The 18,441-nt window shown below is 39.3% G+C and overlaps 1 protein-coding gene across 1 annotated transcript in view; it reads left to right on the forward strand.

The window, feature by feature from the left end:
- Positions 1-4,327: 4,327 nt before the first annotated feature.
- Positions 4,328-18,441, forward strand: part of LOC306866998 (mitochondrial inner membrane protease subunit 2-like) — a gene marked incomplete at its 5' end in the record, with an annotated part of 93,719 nt that continues 79,605 nt past the window's right edge. The window contains 3 exons of the mRNA XM_079412468.1: positions 4,328-4,382; positions 7,295-7,431; positions 11,045-11,145. Of these exons, the coding sequence (XP_079268594.1) occupies positions 4,328-4,382; positions 7,295-7,431; positions 11,045-11,145 (293 nt within the window). The remainder of the gene's footprint in view (positions 4,383-7,294; positions 7,432-11,044; positions 11,146-18,441) is intronic.

An 18,441-nucleotide genomic window follows, 5' to 3' on the forward strand; every position in this document is an offset into this window, starting at 1 on the left:
AGCATTTCAATTAAGATTGTACCCTTTAAGCATACCCCTGTTCCCATTAAGCTCACATCATGTTTTATTAAAGAAAATTGTTTATTTTAAGGAAATTTTTAAAGAATAAAATTCATTTTGCTTTAGAAATGTATTATTGAAGGGGAGTCACGTGAAGTGCTCATGAACCTAGTTGCACTCGAGTAGAGCTCCGTACGTTTGGCCTCTTTTTGCTGATTTCTTTTGTTTTGTTTTAAGTTTTATTCATTGGTGGTGCTTTACCTGATGGCATGCAGTCATAAACAGCAGTTGTCTCCGTCGGCTTCTCCGATTAAGAAGAAATCCAAGCCACCGACCGCGAGTGATATGGTGGACAAGATGGCGAACACTGTTACACACTTTCAGGACGTTCTAAGAACCGAGTTGAAGGCGATGCGGAACGAGTTGGCTTCTCACATGTCAGTTGTTCAGTCGCTATGCTCTAAACTGGATCTTCTTACAGGGGAGATGAGAGAACAAAAGAAAGTCATCACAGATCACGATAGACGCGTTGCCGCACTCGAGCAACAGGTTGTGGACTTACAGGATCGCAATAGGCGCAGCAAGGCCCTCCTCAGATCGCGCTAAACCACGGGTTTTCATCTTTAAACTGCTGCGGGACACAGACAGGGAGCTCATTCTGCGGGCTGCCAGACTTCATGCCCCGGTGAAAACTTCCGACGGAGCAACGCTGTCTTTCTTTCCAGATTTTTCTCCGGTCACCGCAAAAAGTAGTAGTGCATTTGCACCAATTAGGAAGGAGACGAGAGATGCTGTCATCCAGAATTTTCTTCTTTATCCTGCAACGCTGAAGGTCATTCTCAATCAAGGTGAACCTAAAATGCTACACTCCCCAGAAGAAGCAAGAGATTTTCCCAGATCCCATTCATCCACCAACTCTCAGTGAACTCCAGCTGGACATTTGCTGTCTAATCAGAGAAGAGATGCTCTAAATCAGGGATAGGCAACTTCGGTCCTGGAGGGCCGGTGTCCTGCAGAGTTTAGCTCCAACCCTAATCAAACACACCTGAAGAAGCTAATCAATGTCTTCAAGATCACTAGAAAGTTACAGGCAGGTGTGTTTGGTTAGGGTTGGAGCTAAACTCTGCAGGACACCGGCCCTCCAGGACCGAAGTTGCCTATCCCTGCTCTAAATGGTTAGATGACTTTAATGTTCACTTCTTAATGCATAGTTCATTGTGCATATCGCTTACTCATTATGATATCTTATTTGTTTTAGTTGTATTCTGTATCTCTCTTTTTTTTTTTTTTATATTTTTTTTTTTTTTATATATTTTTTTTTTTTTTATACATTTTTTAAAATAGAAACACTACCTAGTCAATATGTGACTATGGGGCCAAATGTTGGTGCTACAGTAATGTGCAGGTTTTTTTTTTTTCAAGACGCTTCTGACGTTGTCTCTGGTTCAGAAGTGGCTTGGTAGCCCTTTTCCTGAAGATGTCTGAGCGTGGTGACTCTTGATGCACTGACTCCAGCTTCAGTTCACTCCTTGTGAAGCTCTCCCAAGTGTTTGAATCAGCTTTGCTTGACAGTATTCTCAAGCTTGCGGTCATCCCTGTTGCTTGTGCACCTTTTCCTACCAAAATTCTTCCAGTCAACTTTACATTTAATATGCTTTGATACAGCACTCTGTAAACAGCCACACCTTTCAGTAATGACCCTCTGTGACTTACCCTCTTTGTGGAGGGTGTCAATGTTCGTCTTCTGGATCATTGCCAAATCAGCAGTGTTCCCCATTATTGTGGTTTCAAAGAACAAGAGATACCCGGAATTTATACTGTAGGGATGGTCATTAATTGAAACTCAAATGTAAATATTTTGAGATACTGATTTTTGACTTTCATGAGCTGTAAGCTCTAATCATCAAAATTAAAACAAAAAACTTTTGAAATGTTTTACTTTACATGCAATGAATATAAAATATATGAAAGTTTCACTTTTTGAAATAAGTTACAAGAAAAAATTAACTTTTTCGCGATATTCAAATTTTTTGAGATGTACCTGTGTGTGTGCGTGTGTGTATATATATATATATATATATATATATATATATATATACAGTATCTCACAGAAGTGAGTACACCCCTCACATTTTTGTAAATATTTTATTATATCTTTTCATGTGACAACACTGAAGAAATGGCACTTTGCTACAATGTAAAGTAGTGAGTGTACAGCTTGTGTAACAGTGTATTTGCTGTCCCCTCAGAATAACTCAACACACAGCCATTAATGTCTAAACCGCTGGCCACAAAAGTGAATACACCCCTAAGTGAAAATGTCCAAATTGGGCCCAATTAGCCATTTTCTCTCCCCGGAGTCATGTAACTCGTTAGTGTTACAAGGTCTCAGGTGTGAATGGGGAGCAGGTGTGTTAAATTTGGTGTTATCGCTCTCACTCTCTCAGGCTACGTCCACACGAAGACGGGTTTCTCCGTATCCAATCTTTTTTTTTGCCTCAAATTCCGTAAACACGGAGTCGTCTCAGGAAATATCTGCATCCACACGGAATCACTGAAAACGACTGAAACGATGTAGTACACATGCCAGACCAATATGTGGCGCTGTAATTCTGCCACAGAAATACACAAAAAAACAGAGAAGAAGACTTGGACCATGTGCGTAAACCTTGCGCACTGAATATAAACACACAAAGCAGAAGATTTTGCTTTAATAAAACTAATGAGCTCAGTAGGTTCTGCAGCACGAACACAGGCACGTAGTCTGACATTGTTGTTGTTGTTGTCGCTGTTATGTGACGCAGCGGTGTCTGATTAGGGGCGAGACGTGGGCTGATGACGTCATCGTTTCAGAAAATATACAGATTCGCCGTCCACACAAAAACATGAAAACTGCGTTTTCAAATTTATCCACCCTGGGACCCGGTTTCAAAAATGATCGGTTTCACTCTTCGAAAACGGCGGTTTCGTGTGGACGAAACGCCTATACGGTAAAAAATGTATGCGTATACAGAGAAACCCGTCTTCGTGTGGACGGGGCCTCATACTGGTCACTGGAAGTTCAACATGGCACCTCATGGCAAAGAACTCTCTGAGGATCTGAAAAAAAGAATTGTTGCTCTACATAAAGTAGGCATGGGTCACAATTTTGGAATATTCGATTAGTCGATTTATTCATAGAATATCGTATAGGTTGTGCGATTATATTTGTCTGAAAATTGCCCATGTTTTCGGTGCTGATGCGGTGGTGGTAAGCGCCAATAACGCACCTAAAAGCTGTCAGACAACAGAAGAACATACTCTCTCACGCGAACGCTGTAAACTTGCAACTAAGAATGATATCAAATAAGAGTTCTGTGCGGACCACAAATATCCCCGACTGGTTTAGAGGTGTGCTGAATCCGTACTGGGAAAGGCACGGAAAATTAATAGCTCGTTCTACGGAGACACTAAAGGGACATATGGTTAGCCGCATGTTAGCGATAGCCTTTTACATTACAGTATATGCAGTTTCACTTAGCAACAGTAGGACAATGGGGAATGATTTGTACATCCTGAGCACCACTGACAAACATCTAATCTTGTAAAATGTGTGGTAAGTACTGCCGCTCCATAGTATAAACATGTGATCACGAATCTCCAAAGTGAAAGTAAAACAGTCGCGCACACGCGCATTCAAAAGCGTTTTCAATGTCCCGCGTATTAATAATGGCTCACTGATACCCGCAGTTAATTTACAGTATAATTACCCAACGATATAATTGCGAGAGAATTGTAATATATTAGAATTGTAATATATTTTTTGAGCAGTTTAATACCTTATGAGCAGGTGATTTATGCTAACGGATGGACTGCTATGTTAATAAGTGCTGTTATTCTGTTACATTTATTGTATTAATATGTTTCAGCATGTTACAATCATTATATGGCTTGAGTTAAGATAGCCCATCTTTATATAAATTAAACAGTTTGTTGGTGTAGGCATATAGATTCAGATAGCCATATATAATATATATATATATATATATATTAGTATTATTAATTGTCATTTATTAAATATACTGGTGCTTACTTAAAATTTGTGTACACTGTATAATGATGCCTATTTTAACATCACTTAGACCTGTATACACTGGCGGGTGATGCTAGGAGGCGATGGTGAGCACTGCCAGTCATTTCAACACGCAATGAAACTGGCTAATTTCTTGTTGTGTTTATTCATTTTGCAGGTAAAATGAGTGATGTGGCATCGCAGCTTATGTTTATCAAATGTTTCATAGTGTATTATATGTGTTTGTTTGATGCATGTGTGTTTGATATTGACAAAATGAACCGCATCGGCGCACCCGCGGCGGGAATACGGCCGCGCGAGGTGTTTCAAGGTGACAGAATTATTGATGCCGTCAGATTACAATGCGCTCAGTGTTATTTGTGGAGAGAGCCGAGTAATATTTGATTAAGTCATTTGTGTCCTGTAATATTCTGTCATTATTTGTTGAGTAGTAAGATGCTGGTGAAGAGAGTTTATAGTTTTATAAGAGAGTTTATATTTTTGTAGGAGAGTTATATAAAGAGTACTAATGTGTTTGTGTATGTTTGTTCGTACAGCATTACGGTTTGATTACTATAATGTTACTGGCAGTGAGTTACAGTCTTTATTTGATGCAGTACTTTTTAATCACTTTTAAAAGTGTATATCAGGAAATTCTGAGTTATTGAATGGAGTTTCACTCATGAATGAAGAAGTCACACTGCCAGTCATTTCAACACGCAATGAAACTGTCTTATTTCTTGTTGTGTTTATTAATTTTGCAGAGTGTGACAAAATAAAAACTCACCAGACAATGTGCCACCAGACATCGCCTCTTCTGTGTGTGCAACATTATCATACAGATTAAAAGCGTGAATGGTCTCTCTCTCTCTGTTTATGGGTGTGTAACACTAGCCTAATAATGTGACGTGCGTGCATGCATACAGAGAAGGAGTGCTATTTTCGAATAATCAAATAATTCCTAGCGATTTTCAAATATTACTTTTGCTTGAAATGCCCATCCCTAACATAAAGATGGCGTAGGCTATAAGAACATTGCCAAGACCCTGAAACTGAGCTGCAGCACGGTGGCCAAGACCATACAGCGGTTTAACAGGACAGGTTCCACTCAGAACAGGCCTCGCCTTGGTCAACCAAAGAAGTTGAGTGCACGTGCTCAGCGTCATTTCCAGAGGTTGTGTTTGGGAAATAGACGTATGAGTGCTGCCAGCATTGCTGCAGAGGTTGAAAGGGTGGATGGTCAGCCTGTCAGTGCTCAGACCATACGCCGCACACTGCATCAAATTGGTCTGCATGGCTGTCGTCCCAGAAGGAAGCCTCTTCTAAAGATGATGCACAAGAAAGTCCCCAAATGGTTTGCTGAAGACAAGTAGACTAAGGACATGGATTACTGGAACCATATCCTGTTGTCTGATGAGACCAAGATAAACTTATTTGGTTCAGATGGCGTCAAGCATGTGTGGCGGCAACCAGGTGAGGAGTACAAAGACAAGTGTGTCTTGCCTCCAGTCAAGCATGGTGGTGGGAGTGTCATGGTCAGGGGCTGCATGAATGCTGCTGGCACTGGGGAGCTACAGTTCATTGAGGGAACCATGAATGACAACATGTACTGTGACATACTGAAGCAGAGACTGGACCGCAGGGCAGTATTCCAACATGATAACAACCCCAAACACACCTCCAAGACGACCACTGCCTTGTTAAAGAAGCTGAGGGTAAAGGTGATGGAATGGCCAAGCATATCTCCAGACCTAAACCCTATTGAGCATCTGTGGGGCATCCTCAAATGGAAGGTGGAGGAGCGCAAGGTGTCTAACATCCACCAGCTCAGTGATGTCGTCATGGAGGAGTGGAAGAGGACTCCAGTGGAAAACACTGTTACACAAGCTGTACACTCACTACTTTACATTGTAGCAAAGTGTCATTTCTTCAGTGTTGTCACATGAAAAGATATAATAAAATATTTACAAAAATGTGAGGGGTGTACGTATATATGTATTACTCACGTCTTGTAGGACTTATAAGTGATCTTTGTGTAGCTAGTCAAACCCATCCTCCTCAAGTATCCTGCAATTTTATGTTTCAACCACAGGTGTCAATAGACTACGTAGAAATGTTGTAATTTTGATGTACTTTTTTAGAATTGTGATTTTACTTCCCGTAATTGTGACTATTTCTCACAATGCTTCCTCACACAATTATTTTTACTCTTGTCCACTTTTCACTTGGGAATATATCTTATTACAGAAGTAAAGTGGTTTGCAAATGCTGTTTCGTGCAAAATTGAAATAATCAGTGTTTGTATTATATTATTAATGTTGCCTCGGGTAGCCTACATAAGCAGCAGAGAGTCAGGAAGGTATCTCTTTGTGACCACAAAAGATGTTTTTGTAATTTGCCCTCCTTGAGCTGTATCTGTCTCAGCAGTGCAAACCTGACAAATCCTGCACTGCGTTATGATTCGCTCAGCACTTTTTTTTTTGCCCTATACATCTCCCAGATCCTCCTCTAAGTTGTTGTAGTCTCAGATTTTTGAGCCTCTTGAATGCCCTCCTGTGAGCAAATGGCTTCAAGACTTTCTTCAAGTGCTTACCAGTAAGTCTGCATAGTTACTGCCGGAGACCTTGAGGGCTTTTTTGTGAAAATGGTACAAGCTGTTCCTCGTCTTTTTGTTACTGTGGTGAACTCTGTCAAATGAATGAGAGGCATAATTGCATACCGTGTACCTCCAAATCAAGCATCACACTAGCAATTAATGGTATTAGAGCGAGCGTGCTCTTGTCAGATTCAATTTCAATGCCTCAGTGGGTTTTTCTGCCCTAATGCGTTGGGTGTACGGAGTTTTGTCATTGCGAATACGGTCGACAGATGGCCGCAAATAGGTGCAATTACTAAATTCATTAGTAAATTGGCTGCTTTATGAGTGTTTTCTTCTTTTTGACCTCACTAGTCCCCTGCAATTTGATTCAAAACAAGACGGTTCATGCTTAGAGGCATATAGTTAAGCTTTTGATACTTTTATTCTCTTTGTGAGTTTAGATCATCCAACATATCCTTGAAACATGCCTTTTTCCTGTGGAGAGACTACTTCTCAATACTTAAACAACAAATACATCCATATTTTGTTGAATGTTTGAATTATTTCTTCATAAGATGTTACTAGACCAGAAAAAGAGTTTAAATTGCCTGGCTGAACTCTTTGAACAAGCCAAGGTCATTTCTCTTTTCATTCTCTCTCTTCAGGCGATGGAGCAGACGGCTTTGGGCAAAGATACTTCAAAGCTTTTGTTAGTGGCTTCTTTGTAGCCATTCCCATGACAGTGACTGTTTTAGACCGTCTTGCCTATGTGGCACGCATGGAAGGTGCCTCGATGCAGGTGGTATGTCCTTTATACAGTTTATCAAACTTGGTAATGTTGTTTTGATTAATCTGGTTTAGTCTAGTTTTGCTGAAAGTTCGCAAGATGTGCATTTTTCTTCAAACAACAAGTCAGAGCTGTGGTGCAGTGGTTAACGCAAATTTTAGGCATGTTAATCCAGGGTGCTCATATGGGGGATGCAGGTTTGAGGCCAACCTTTTTTTAAAATCACTTTACCCTTTTCGTCGCCTTTTAGGCTTCACTATTTCTGTATTGTAATATAAATAAATAAATAAATATATATATATATATATATATATATATATATATATATATATATATATATATATATATATATATAAATATATATATATATATATATACAGTCATGGCCAAAAATATCGGCACCCTTAGTAAATATGATCAAAGAAGGCTGTGAAAATTAATCTGCATTGTCAATCCTTTTGATCTTTTATTTTAAAAAATCACAAAACATTTACCTTTCATTGAATAATAATAATTTAAAATGGGGGGAAATATCATTATGAAATAAATGTTTTTCTCAAATACACATTGGTCACAATTATTGGCACCCTTATAAATTCTTATGAGTAAACTATATTCCCATTCATATTCACAACTTTGAGCACTCCAGGGTGATTATGAACATGAACTTATCCAGCCATGGCTTCCTGTTTTACAGAAAATATAAATAGGAGGAAAAACAAAGCCCGAATTCCCTTAATCATCCATCACAATGAGAAAAACCAAAGAATATATTTCTGATTTGCAGCAAAAGATAATTGAGCTTCACAAATTAGTGAAGTGGCTTTAAGAAAAAAAGCTAGAGCAGTGAAAATTCCAATTTCCACCATCAGGGCAATAATTAAGAATTTCCAATCAACATAAAATGTTATGAATCTGCCTGGAAGAGGATGTGTGTCTATATCGTCCTAATGCACGGTGACAAGGAGAGTTTGAGTGGCTAAAGATTCTCCAAGGACCACAGCTGGAGAATTGTAGAAAATAGTTGAGTCTCGGGGTCAGAAAACTTTAAAATAAATTGTCACAAATTGTCACACTTTAAAGTAAACAGCACCTACATCACCACATGTTGTTTGGGAGGGTTTCAAGAAAAATTCTCCTAACTCATCCAAAAACAAACTCCAGCATATTCAGTTATCAGACACGACTGGAACTTCAAATAGGACTGGCTTCTATGGTCAGATGAAACTAAAAAATTAGTTTTTTAGCAGCAAACACTCAAGATGGGTTTGGTGAACACAGGTATAAAAAGTACCCCATGTGTACAATGAAATATACTGCTGTATTTTTGATGTTGTGGGCCTATATTTCTGCTGGAGGTCCTGGACATCTTGTTTAGACACATGGCATCATGGATTCTATCAAATACCAACAGATAAAAAATCAATAAGTGACTGACTCTGTTAGAAATCTTATAATGGTCCATGTTTGGATCTTCCAACCGGACAATAATCCAAACACAAACCTCAAAAACAACACAAAAATGGGTCACTGAGCACAAAACCAAGCTTCTGCTATGGCCATTCCAGTCCTCTGACCTGAACCCTGTAGAAAATGAGTGAGGTGAACTGAAGAGAAGCACCTAACCCTAACCCAACATGGAGCTGGGAATCTAAAGGGTCTGGAGTGATTCTGGATGAAGGAATTGTCTCTGATCTCTTGTCAGGTGTTCTCTAACCTCATCAGGCATTATAGCAGAAAATTTAGAGCTGTTAAACTGGCAAATGGAGGTTTCAAAAAGTATTGAATAAAAGGATGCCGTTAATTGTGGCCAATGTGTATTAGAGAAAAACATTTATTTCATAATGATAATTCCCCCATTTTAAATTGTTATTATCCAATGAAAGGTTAGATTTTTGTGAATTTTTTTTTTCAAAAGGATTAACAATGCAGATTCATTTTCACAGCCATATTTACCAAGGGTGCCAATATTTTTGGCCATGTGTGTGTGTATATATATATATATAATTTTATTATTTTTTTTATTTATATATGTTTGTCATTTGTTTGTATGCATTGTCATAGAATTTAATCTTGAGATATCTCTCTCTCTCTTTCTATATATATAATCTTTTGGCATTTTGCTTTATATATGTCTATAAATGTTTTACATTTTTAATATAAAGTAGAACAATACTTTACATATAAAAAATTATATTTGAAAAATGTTATACTGAAAATTTAAAGTGATGCCAAGAAAATTTGAGAATTTTTTCATTGAGACAGACAGCTTGAACTAAATCACAGAAATGAATCAAACTTACAAAGAGAAAAGGAAACTTTCCCAAGGAAAATTATTGTGAAACTACACTCCAATAAAAGTCTGTAAAAATTGGGCACAATGTACTTTATTCATTTGAAGGAATTTTCCATATTTATTTTTTACAGGTGTTTTACCTGTATTTTGAATTTTAAACTGCATTGCGTTGTGTTAGCTTAAATGTCCGTAAATGTCTGCTGCCAGTGCTTTTTCTGTTATTTTACAGATTTATTACAGTGTAGTTTAATGGCAGTTAATTAAACTTAATAACCAATAAAAAGCACCTTAAAATCACCATATTTACAATGTTACTTGATTTTTGTATTACCATCAAAATAATTGCAAATGCATTGTAAATATTGAATATATTTCCCAGCCTTATAAAATATAAGTCATTTTTACCTTAACAAGCTGTTCTATTTAAATATTAATAACCTTTTACTTATGTAGCATTACAGCTTAATCAAGCCAAATTTGCTAAACATTGCATTAATAGCACTAAGACCATGATGAGAAAACCGTCTGAATACACCATGCTCATTTCCTCGCCAAACAGAAGTAATGGTTCATTATATACCTAATGAACACTAACTAACCAAAACGGTGTTGTTGTTTTCCTTTTTGAGTCCAGTTTTCTGTCTTGGCTTATAGTGTTATATATTTGCTAATGGCTTTTCCCGGTTCATCTACGGCCTTTGAATCCAAACAAGTCACTCCATGGACAATGCTGAAAGCTGACGCCACTGCAAAATGAGAAAATGTGTCTGAATAAAAAGATAGAGCGCCCAGCTGTGACAGATAAATTCTCTAGGCGGGAACGCTCGTTGGTATATTTATTTTAGAAGGACAGATAAGAGATATTTCTGTCAATTATCCCAGCAAGCGTGAAATGGCTCATCGAGATCTCCCTTAATGATTCATTGGAGGCCCGTGTATCAAGTCAGTCGACGACTTGCATGCTTGAGAAGGTTCGTCACACACAAGTTGTTTGATATCCCACCACAAAAGAGTTAAGAGGAAAACAAATAGTCTAAAAAAACTCAGTTTTTTAAGTTAACTTGTAGACGTTATTTTTATCCTTAGGATGTCATCAGTCGGAAGGCTGAATGAAGAACAGAGGCTCTTTTCCAGAACAAAATTAAAGCAAAGTTGCTGAGTTTATTCTTAGAGTTGGCTTAGTAGTTTGGGAAGTTTGTGTGGTATGGAGGATTAAAGCAATAAATCACAGACCAAAAAGAAAAATTTATAAAACCTAAAATTCTTCTCTAACTTTTCCAGAGTGTAGAATTTATGAAGCATATTGACTCATGTGGTTTGAATCTTTCCCAGCCATCCTTAAACCCAGATGGAGAGTCGTCACCTGATGTTGTGCTTCTCAACCGCTGGAGTGTGAGGAACTACCAAGTACAAGGGGACATTGTGTCAGTTCTGTGAGTAGCCGCATTTAAGTCGTATTTTGTGCTACGTGACATTTCGCTGTGGGTGGAGCCACAACACTGTAGAAACTGTAGAAACCAAGTGCTTGAAAAAAAACATTCTGTTGCTTTGTCCTGGAAGGTTAGAGCAAACACTTTTTTGTGTTTTATTGTATTGTGTGTAGTTGTGGTGTGGTGTAAAGTAGGGATGCTGTACAGTTAGGGATGCACAATATATCATTTAACAGGCAATATTAGATATTTTTTTAATTTGTTGGTATCAAATGATGAGGCCATCATCTAATATCAATTAAAGTCTTTAACTCTAGACATCTTTAAAAACACTAGTAATTCAATAGCATTGGTAAATGCATTATCACGTTGTGATGCCAAAAGTTACTTGTAGCATTTAAAATGACTAATTTTAGTTTAAATTTATTTCAATAAAATAGCTTATATTTTTTTAAAATAGGTCTCAATGGTAGTGTAAAAAACACCTTCTTTACCATGTCAAAATCAGCTCGGTTTTCAGCACACTGTTCTAGTTCATTTTACTTTAAATGCTAGTGAGCTCTGCTGACTCCGCACCTCTCTTCCGTGGAGTGACGAGCAGACCATAGATATTTGTAGACCACTCCAGATACGTTGATGCATCAGCCTTCTCACATTCACCATAATGATCAATGAATATTCAAAGATATACAAGCATATAACTTGCTGTTGTAGACACACACAGTCAATGAGCTCAAAGATTTGCAGGCCGTTTCAAAAATGGCGGATGGCTTACGTATCACGGCCCATAGAAACAGTCGATAATGAGGCATCTATGTATATTCTTTGGTTTTTCTCATTGTGATGGATGATTAAGGGAATTTGGACTTTGTTTTCCCTCCTATTTATATTTCTGTGAAACAGGAAGCCATGGCTGGATAATTTCATGTTCATATCACTTCCAACACACATTTATGTTCAAACAACTTGTAAAGTGAGTTTTGCATCCAATGATCCCTTTAAAATATAACTTCTCGTATAGACTCCGAACTTTTGAACAGTAGTCTGTCAAAACTGTTAATTATTTGATTAGTTATCAATAATAATGGCAAAATCCTTCAAAATGGTGTAATATGTCTGAAAAGTCAGTCTATTAGTTGAAATATGACAGATATTATGTTTTTGTGACAGAACATTATGTTGATGTCAAACGATTGAGCCTGCAGACCTCTGCTGTTTCACGGGTGTCATACTGAGTCCTCACATTCACTCAGGTTTTCAAATCCTTGGTGAAAAATAGCACATTCATTCAGAAAATTGCCACTAAGATGTTCATCCAGATAAAGACATCTGTAGCGCTCAAAATTGCTAATTGGACCATTTTGGTCCTTCTCTAAACTGCCACATATCTCCTTGACCTTAAACCCAGCTGTTCTGAGCACACTAACTCAAGGGGAATCCTCCTCGGGATAATGAGCCCACTCTGTTTTAAGGGTTACTGTCATCACGAGTAATTGGTATGGACGCAATCGTCTGATATACTTTAATGTGGTGCTCAACACCAAGAGCCTTTTGGACAGGCCCTGCAGAGGCTATCATCTAAACTCTAGTTAGGTAACTTCTCTTCACTTTTATGTATGGTCTGTATTTTGAAGCACCAAGGGGAAAGAAAGCATTTATTTCGTCCAACTTCTCGATCAAACACTCAGCCTGCTGTGTTCTTTGGCTTTGTATGTTTGATAGACCAGTAGATGGGCTCAGCGCCGTTAGCTGTTCAAATGAGGTTTTGATACTGTGAAACTGAGGGACTTGTGTATGATTATAATGCCGCCACAGGATGTTTATCACATTTAAAACATTACTCTGTTGGCCTGTATCCTGTATATATATATATATATATATATATATATCAGAGTTTAACATGGATTAATCAAGTAGAAACCTTCAAACAGTTCATCATCACTTACTAAATTATTCAATTTAAAGTATCTTACAGTATTTTTTCTGTCATTTTTGTGCCACTAGCAGTGCTGAATGAAGCAAAAATAATGACTGTTCCCAAGAAGGTTTTCAGAGCGCTGCCTCTGCCTCATTGGTCAAACATACAGATGACTCCGCCCCCAAACTCACATCATTGGCTGAGCCACTGTTGCTATGCCAGGCTGGGCAGACTTCTCAAACAAACAGAGTAGTGTTTTCAAAACACCACAAAGTTTTAGCTTCTTATTTATAGTTTTTGAACTGGAATAGCATTAAGGTTTGTTTTTTCTGTACATAAAAGTACACATTTCAGCTTGAAATCGATATACTGTTTGTTAAGTTATGTAAATCCTTGTATTGGGAACAATGTTGAGAGTGTGGTAAGGCAGATTCACTCTATCGTTACCCAAAGATGGCACTCTTCCCCTGCTGGGAATTCATTGCTCATCCTTTTCTAAACTATTCTGAGGGGAATAGCTAGCAATAGTTGCTAACACTCCTGAGTTTGATTGTTTAAGGCTTATTTAGACTTTTATACACTTTGTAATGGGATAAATTGACAAGGGAAATGATCATATTTTGGATGAGCTAGCAAATTGAGCTTGTATTCTTCTTCTTCTTCTTCTTATTATTATTATTATTACTTTAATCTCATTCTGTCTTAAATATTTTTAGATCACAGGACCATGTAAATTGGCACAAACCAGTCTAAATCATTTCAGATTTCAGAGCGCAGTTCAATCTGAATGTATATATGCAGTTGCAAGAGTTTTATTTTCTTCTGGCTGTTTGGATCAAAAGCAGATATAATTGGGACTCATTTCAAACGTTGTCGAAGGATATCTATGAGCCCACAGAGTAATATCTTATTTAGAGAACATTCCTCATCTTCAGAGAGCAGTCGATGGGGAAGAGGTTCTGTCAGGGTGTTTTATGCAGACAGAAAACATTTTGTCATGCTTTCAGTGTAAACAGGGACAAACTTTATGAACTGGCATTTGTACTTCCTTAGAGCAATCTGAAAACTAGTTCTTTCACAGCATTATTTGGTCAAAAGTCAGGTCTGTGCATCTGTGACTAAGATGAAACAGTGGCACAAAATTTAGAGTGCCAAAACATTTTGTCCTTTTGAAACTTTCCAAACAATTAACCACATGTCGCAAAGGAAAGTAGGAAATAAAAATAGTTGTTCTGACTGGATTGATTGAGGACAAAAAGAGATGATTCCATTGATTCACAGCATGCCTTTCAATTTTCCCACTCTTTTCCGAGCCGCTTTGAAGTGTGCTGGGCAGAAAATGGGATCTCGTTGGGGCTGGATTGGGTTGAGAGTAATTAGCCATCTACATGGAAACCAGTTCAGCTCACACGTCCTCAGAGAGGTTTCGTGGAGCCCGACCCGCATTCGGGAAATTTTGCATTCAGCTCAGGGTTTGAGGTGAACCGAGGCTTCTGTGCTTTTAGTAGCAGCATGCTTCTACTTTCATAGACAACCTGCTCGGTTGTTAATGTGGTGGCAAGAAAGACATGATGGTGGCAAACTCAATATAGGTGGGTCGGGTTTGTGGGTGTCTTTAGTCTAGAAATCATTTTTTTGTTTTGTTTGTTTCTAAAACATTCATATGAAAAATATCTGAAAACTGTAGAAAAGGACATTGAGGATGGTCCAGGGCCAGTGTGAGGGAAGTTTGGGCCAGTTGACAGAACTGCCACCTACTAAATCTAACCAGTGTTGCATTTATCCTTGTGTAGTTACATAATTGCTCTGTGCAGTTTAAAAAATATGATACAAATGTTAATTGTATTATTATTATTAATAACCATGGGTTTGATCAAATACCAGTGATAAAATATTTAATTAACACAGAAAAGTTATCATGGGTACTAATAATATATAGTATATAATGTTTTATTAGTAGTAATAATAATATTATTAATGATATTATTATTTTTATTATGATTATTATTAACAATAACAAGAATAAGAAGAAAAACTGGAACAATTGTACAAGTGTTGAAATTGTCTTTGTGTAAATACATTTATGCTACCTCTTTGGCAATTGAATAATAATAATAATAATTTTTAATATACAGAAAAATTACAAATTTTTGCTTTCAGTTTTGTCCACTTTAACCAGCAAAAAAACAAACACCAAAATCAAGATTACTTCCATATTTTTTTGCCCCAGATGATACCTGTTTTCCTGAACAGTAGCAGAAATGTGGCCTATGGAGATATATGCAATATTACATTTATAGATAACATCATTTTGTCCTGCTTTACATCCTGGATGGCCGCTTCACAAGCCTGCAGTATTGTACTCAGCATGAGGTTTAATATTATTCTTGTGCGGTGTGTATTGCCAGCCCAGTGAAGCTTGATTTTTGTGGCATAAAGATTGGTATCATTTATTGCCCTCCGGTTTTTTGATGCTGTAACTCATCATTGCTTCACCAGAGACATTATCTGTAAGGCTATTTGTGCAAGTAAATCAGGCTTCAGATGATAACTGTCACATCAGAGCGGTTAGAAATGACCGTTTCAAGGAAATTTAAACAGTTAGAATTCCTTTAAATAACGTTAAACTACTTTCCTATGCAGTGAAATCTTATGAATATTTAGAAAGTTGATCATCGTTATTGTAATTTTTCACCTTTTAGTCTGAACCACAAGATGAACTTTCCCCTTTTGGCCAGAAAATGAAATTATCAGTGGAGGAATCGCTGGAGAATCACTTGCAGAAGCTGGAGGCAAGCGCTCTCTATTCATCCAGGGAACTCTGAAACTCATTTTCTCCACCGAACAGACTCACCAATTAAATCTGAGGTCAACCGTCCATCATCCTTAGCAGAAAAAGCGTTGGCTGCACTTGTAAAAGATAACTTATTCCATGTGTTAGTTGTGCGTGCCGGATTTGATGGTTCTCATTGTCTGTTGAATCTGCAATGCATGCAGAGAATATGAAAAAATACAAATCAAGGAATGTCTGCTTGCAACCAACAGTACAGCAACTCAACCTCCAGCGATTTAGAAGCAAACAATGATGCTCTTCCAAGTTCACTTAGCTAGAAGCATTTGTGTCCATGTGCATGCCTAGAGCACTTTCTGAGCCTTAATCTCTGTCATTGTAGAAAGAAACAGCTTTTATCTCTTGTGACTTTATTGCATGACACTGTACTTAAAACATTTAATTTGATTTAGTTTAGTTTAGTTTAATTTTATAATTCCTTGACATGTTCAGGACATAAGGCTGGAAGCTCTGGATGCAGCATGTGGGAAATATGTCTTACAGATGTCAAGGGGTATAGGACATTTTTAATATATTTTTAATATATTTTACATTTATTATTTTACATATTAAAGTATTATAAGCATTATATAGAATTTGGATATAAGCCATTTATTTATTATATATGTCACGGTTCACTCATTCATTGTTTCCTCCTTGTCCCGTGTATTGTCATGTGTGTGTGTGTAGTACGTGTGTGGGCGTGGCCGAGCCATCACCATTCACTACACTCAGCTGAGCCTCGTTAGCAGCACCAGCTGCAGCTCCTTAACTCACCCATAAATACTCACCAGTTTCTCCTCTCCTTTGTCAGATCGTTTTGGATGTCTCCCTGTGTGTTGTTCAGTGACTGTCACGTTTCCTCCGTTCGTCCGTCTGATGTCAAGGTGATCGTCCGGTGTCGGTGTTGCTGTGTCTTCGTTCGTGTTGGGGATTCCCACTCTTCACCACGGATCCGTCTCGTCACCACCATCCTGCTGTGTAGCCCATCCGGTCCCTGTGTCATCTGTCATCAATTCATCCTGGTTTTCTGTTATATCCGTCTGACTACAATAAATATCTGTTTCACCTGCAAATCGCTTCCTCATCTCTCCGCAGCATGACAGAACGATCTGACCAACCCATGGAAGCGGCGGGTGCCTCAGCCACAGCACTAGAGGCATTCATTTCTCAGAGCATCGACAGAATGAACTCTCAAGAGGCGAGCCTGAGTAACACTGGCCGTGCCATTCAGGCTCTGGTGACGCAGGTGTCCGAGCTCACCCAGCAATTCCAACAGCTGCGAGTTCCCACTGCGCCACCCACACCGCCAGTTGTCCCCAATCCATCTGAAGTCCCCTTCCAGCCGGAACCTCGGCTGCCCGTTCCCGAGCTTTATGCCGGGGAACCCAGATTTTGCAGGGCATTCCTGACACGATGCTCCATGCACTTTGCTCTGCAACCCAGAACATACAGTACGGAACGGAGCAAAGTGGCATTTGTTATGACCCTGCTGACTGGAAGGGCGGCACTATGGGGAACAGCGGTGTGGGAGAACCGGGATCCTTGCTGCACCTCGTTTCAGGCACTATCCGAGGAAATGAAGCGAGTTTTCGATCGGGCCGTCGCCGGAAGAGAGGCGGCCAGAATTCTCGCCGATCTCCGCCAGGGTGAACGATCAGTGTCGGATTATTCCATCGAGTTCCGGACCCTGGCGGCGGAGTGTCGCTGGAACGAGGAGGCGCAGTGGGATATGTTCCTGCATGGGCTGGCTGACCGCGTCCAGAGAGAGATCTACGTCCTGGAACTCCCCACCACACTCAATGGGTTGATTGACCTGGCCCTTAGAGTGGACGCACGGCTCGCCAGAGCGGAGCGACGCGTCCCGGCCAGTCGAGTCCCTGGTGGGTCTGAGAGTCATCGAGTCAACGACGGGGACGTGGTCAGTCCCACCTACGATCACGAACCCATGCAGGTAGGGCGAGCTCGGCTTTCCCGGGAGGAGAAGGAGAGGCGGAGATCCCAGGGTCTTTGCCTGTATTGTGGAGGGGCAGGACACTTACGGGACAGATGCCCGGTAAAAGACCAAGCCCGATAGTAAGTATGAGGCTACTATCGGGTGGGATCTCCGCAGAGAAGACCTCATCCACATCATCGACCCTCCTTCCGGTAAGACTGAGATGGGCTACACATTCACTCGACTGTCAGGCTCTACTGGATTCCGGGGCAGAGGGTAATTTTATGGACCAGACATTTGCACACAAGCTTCAGATCTCCACCAAGTCCCTTACTCACAAGATTTCTGTTCACGCCCTCAACGGTCACGAATTGCCTCCCATTTCCTCCACCACGGAACCCATCACTCTCATCACATCAGGCAATCATTCAGAGACTATTTCCTTCTTAATCATGGACTCCCCCCTTGCACCCGTCGTGCTCGGCCACCCCTGGCTCCTCAATCACAACCCCAAAATAGACTGGCGTCAGAGATCCGTCCTAGCTTGGAGCAAGAATTGTTATGAGTCCTGTCTGGTGTCTGCCTGTCCGTTGATTTCTGTTTCTGTGTTTCAGG

The sequence above is a fragment of the Barbus barbus genome (genome assembly GCF_936440315.1).
Source record: "Barbus barbus genome assembly, chromosome: 48".
In the NCBI taxonomy this organism is placed as follows: domain Eukaryota; kingdom Metazoa; phylum Chordata; class Actinopteri; order Cypriniformes; family Cyprinidae; genus Barbus; species Barbus barbus.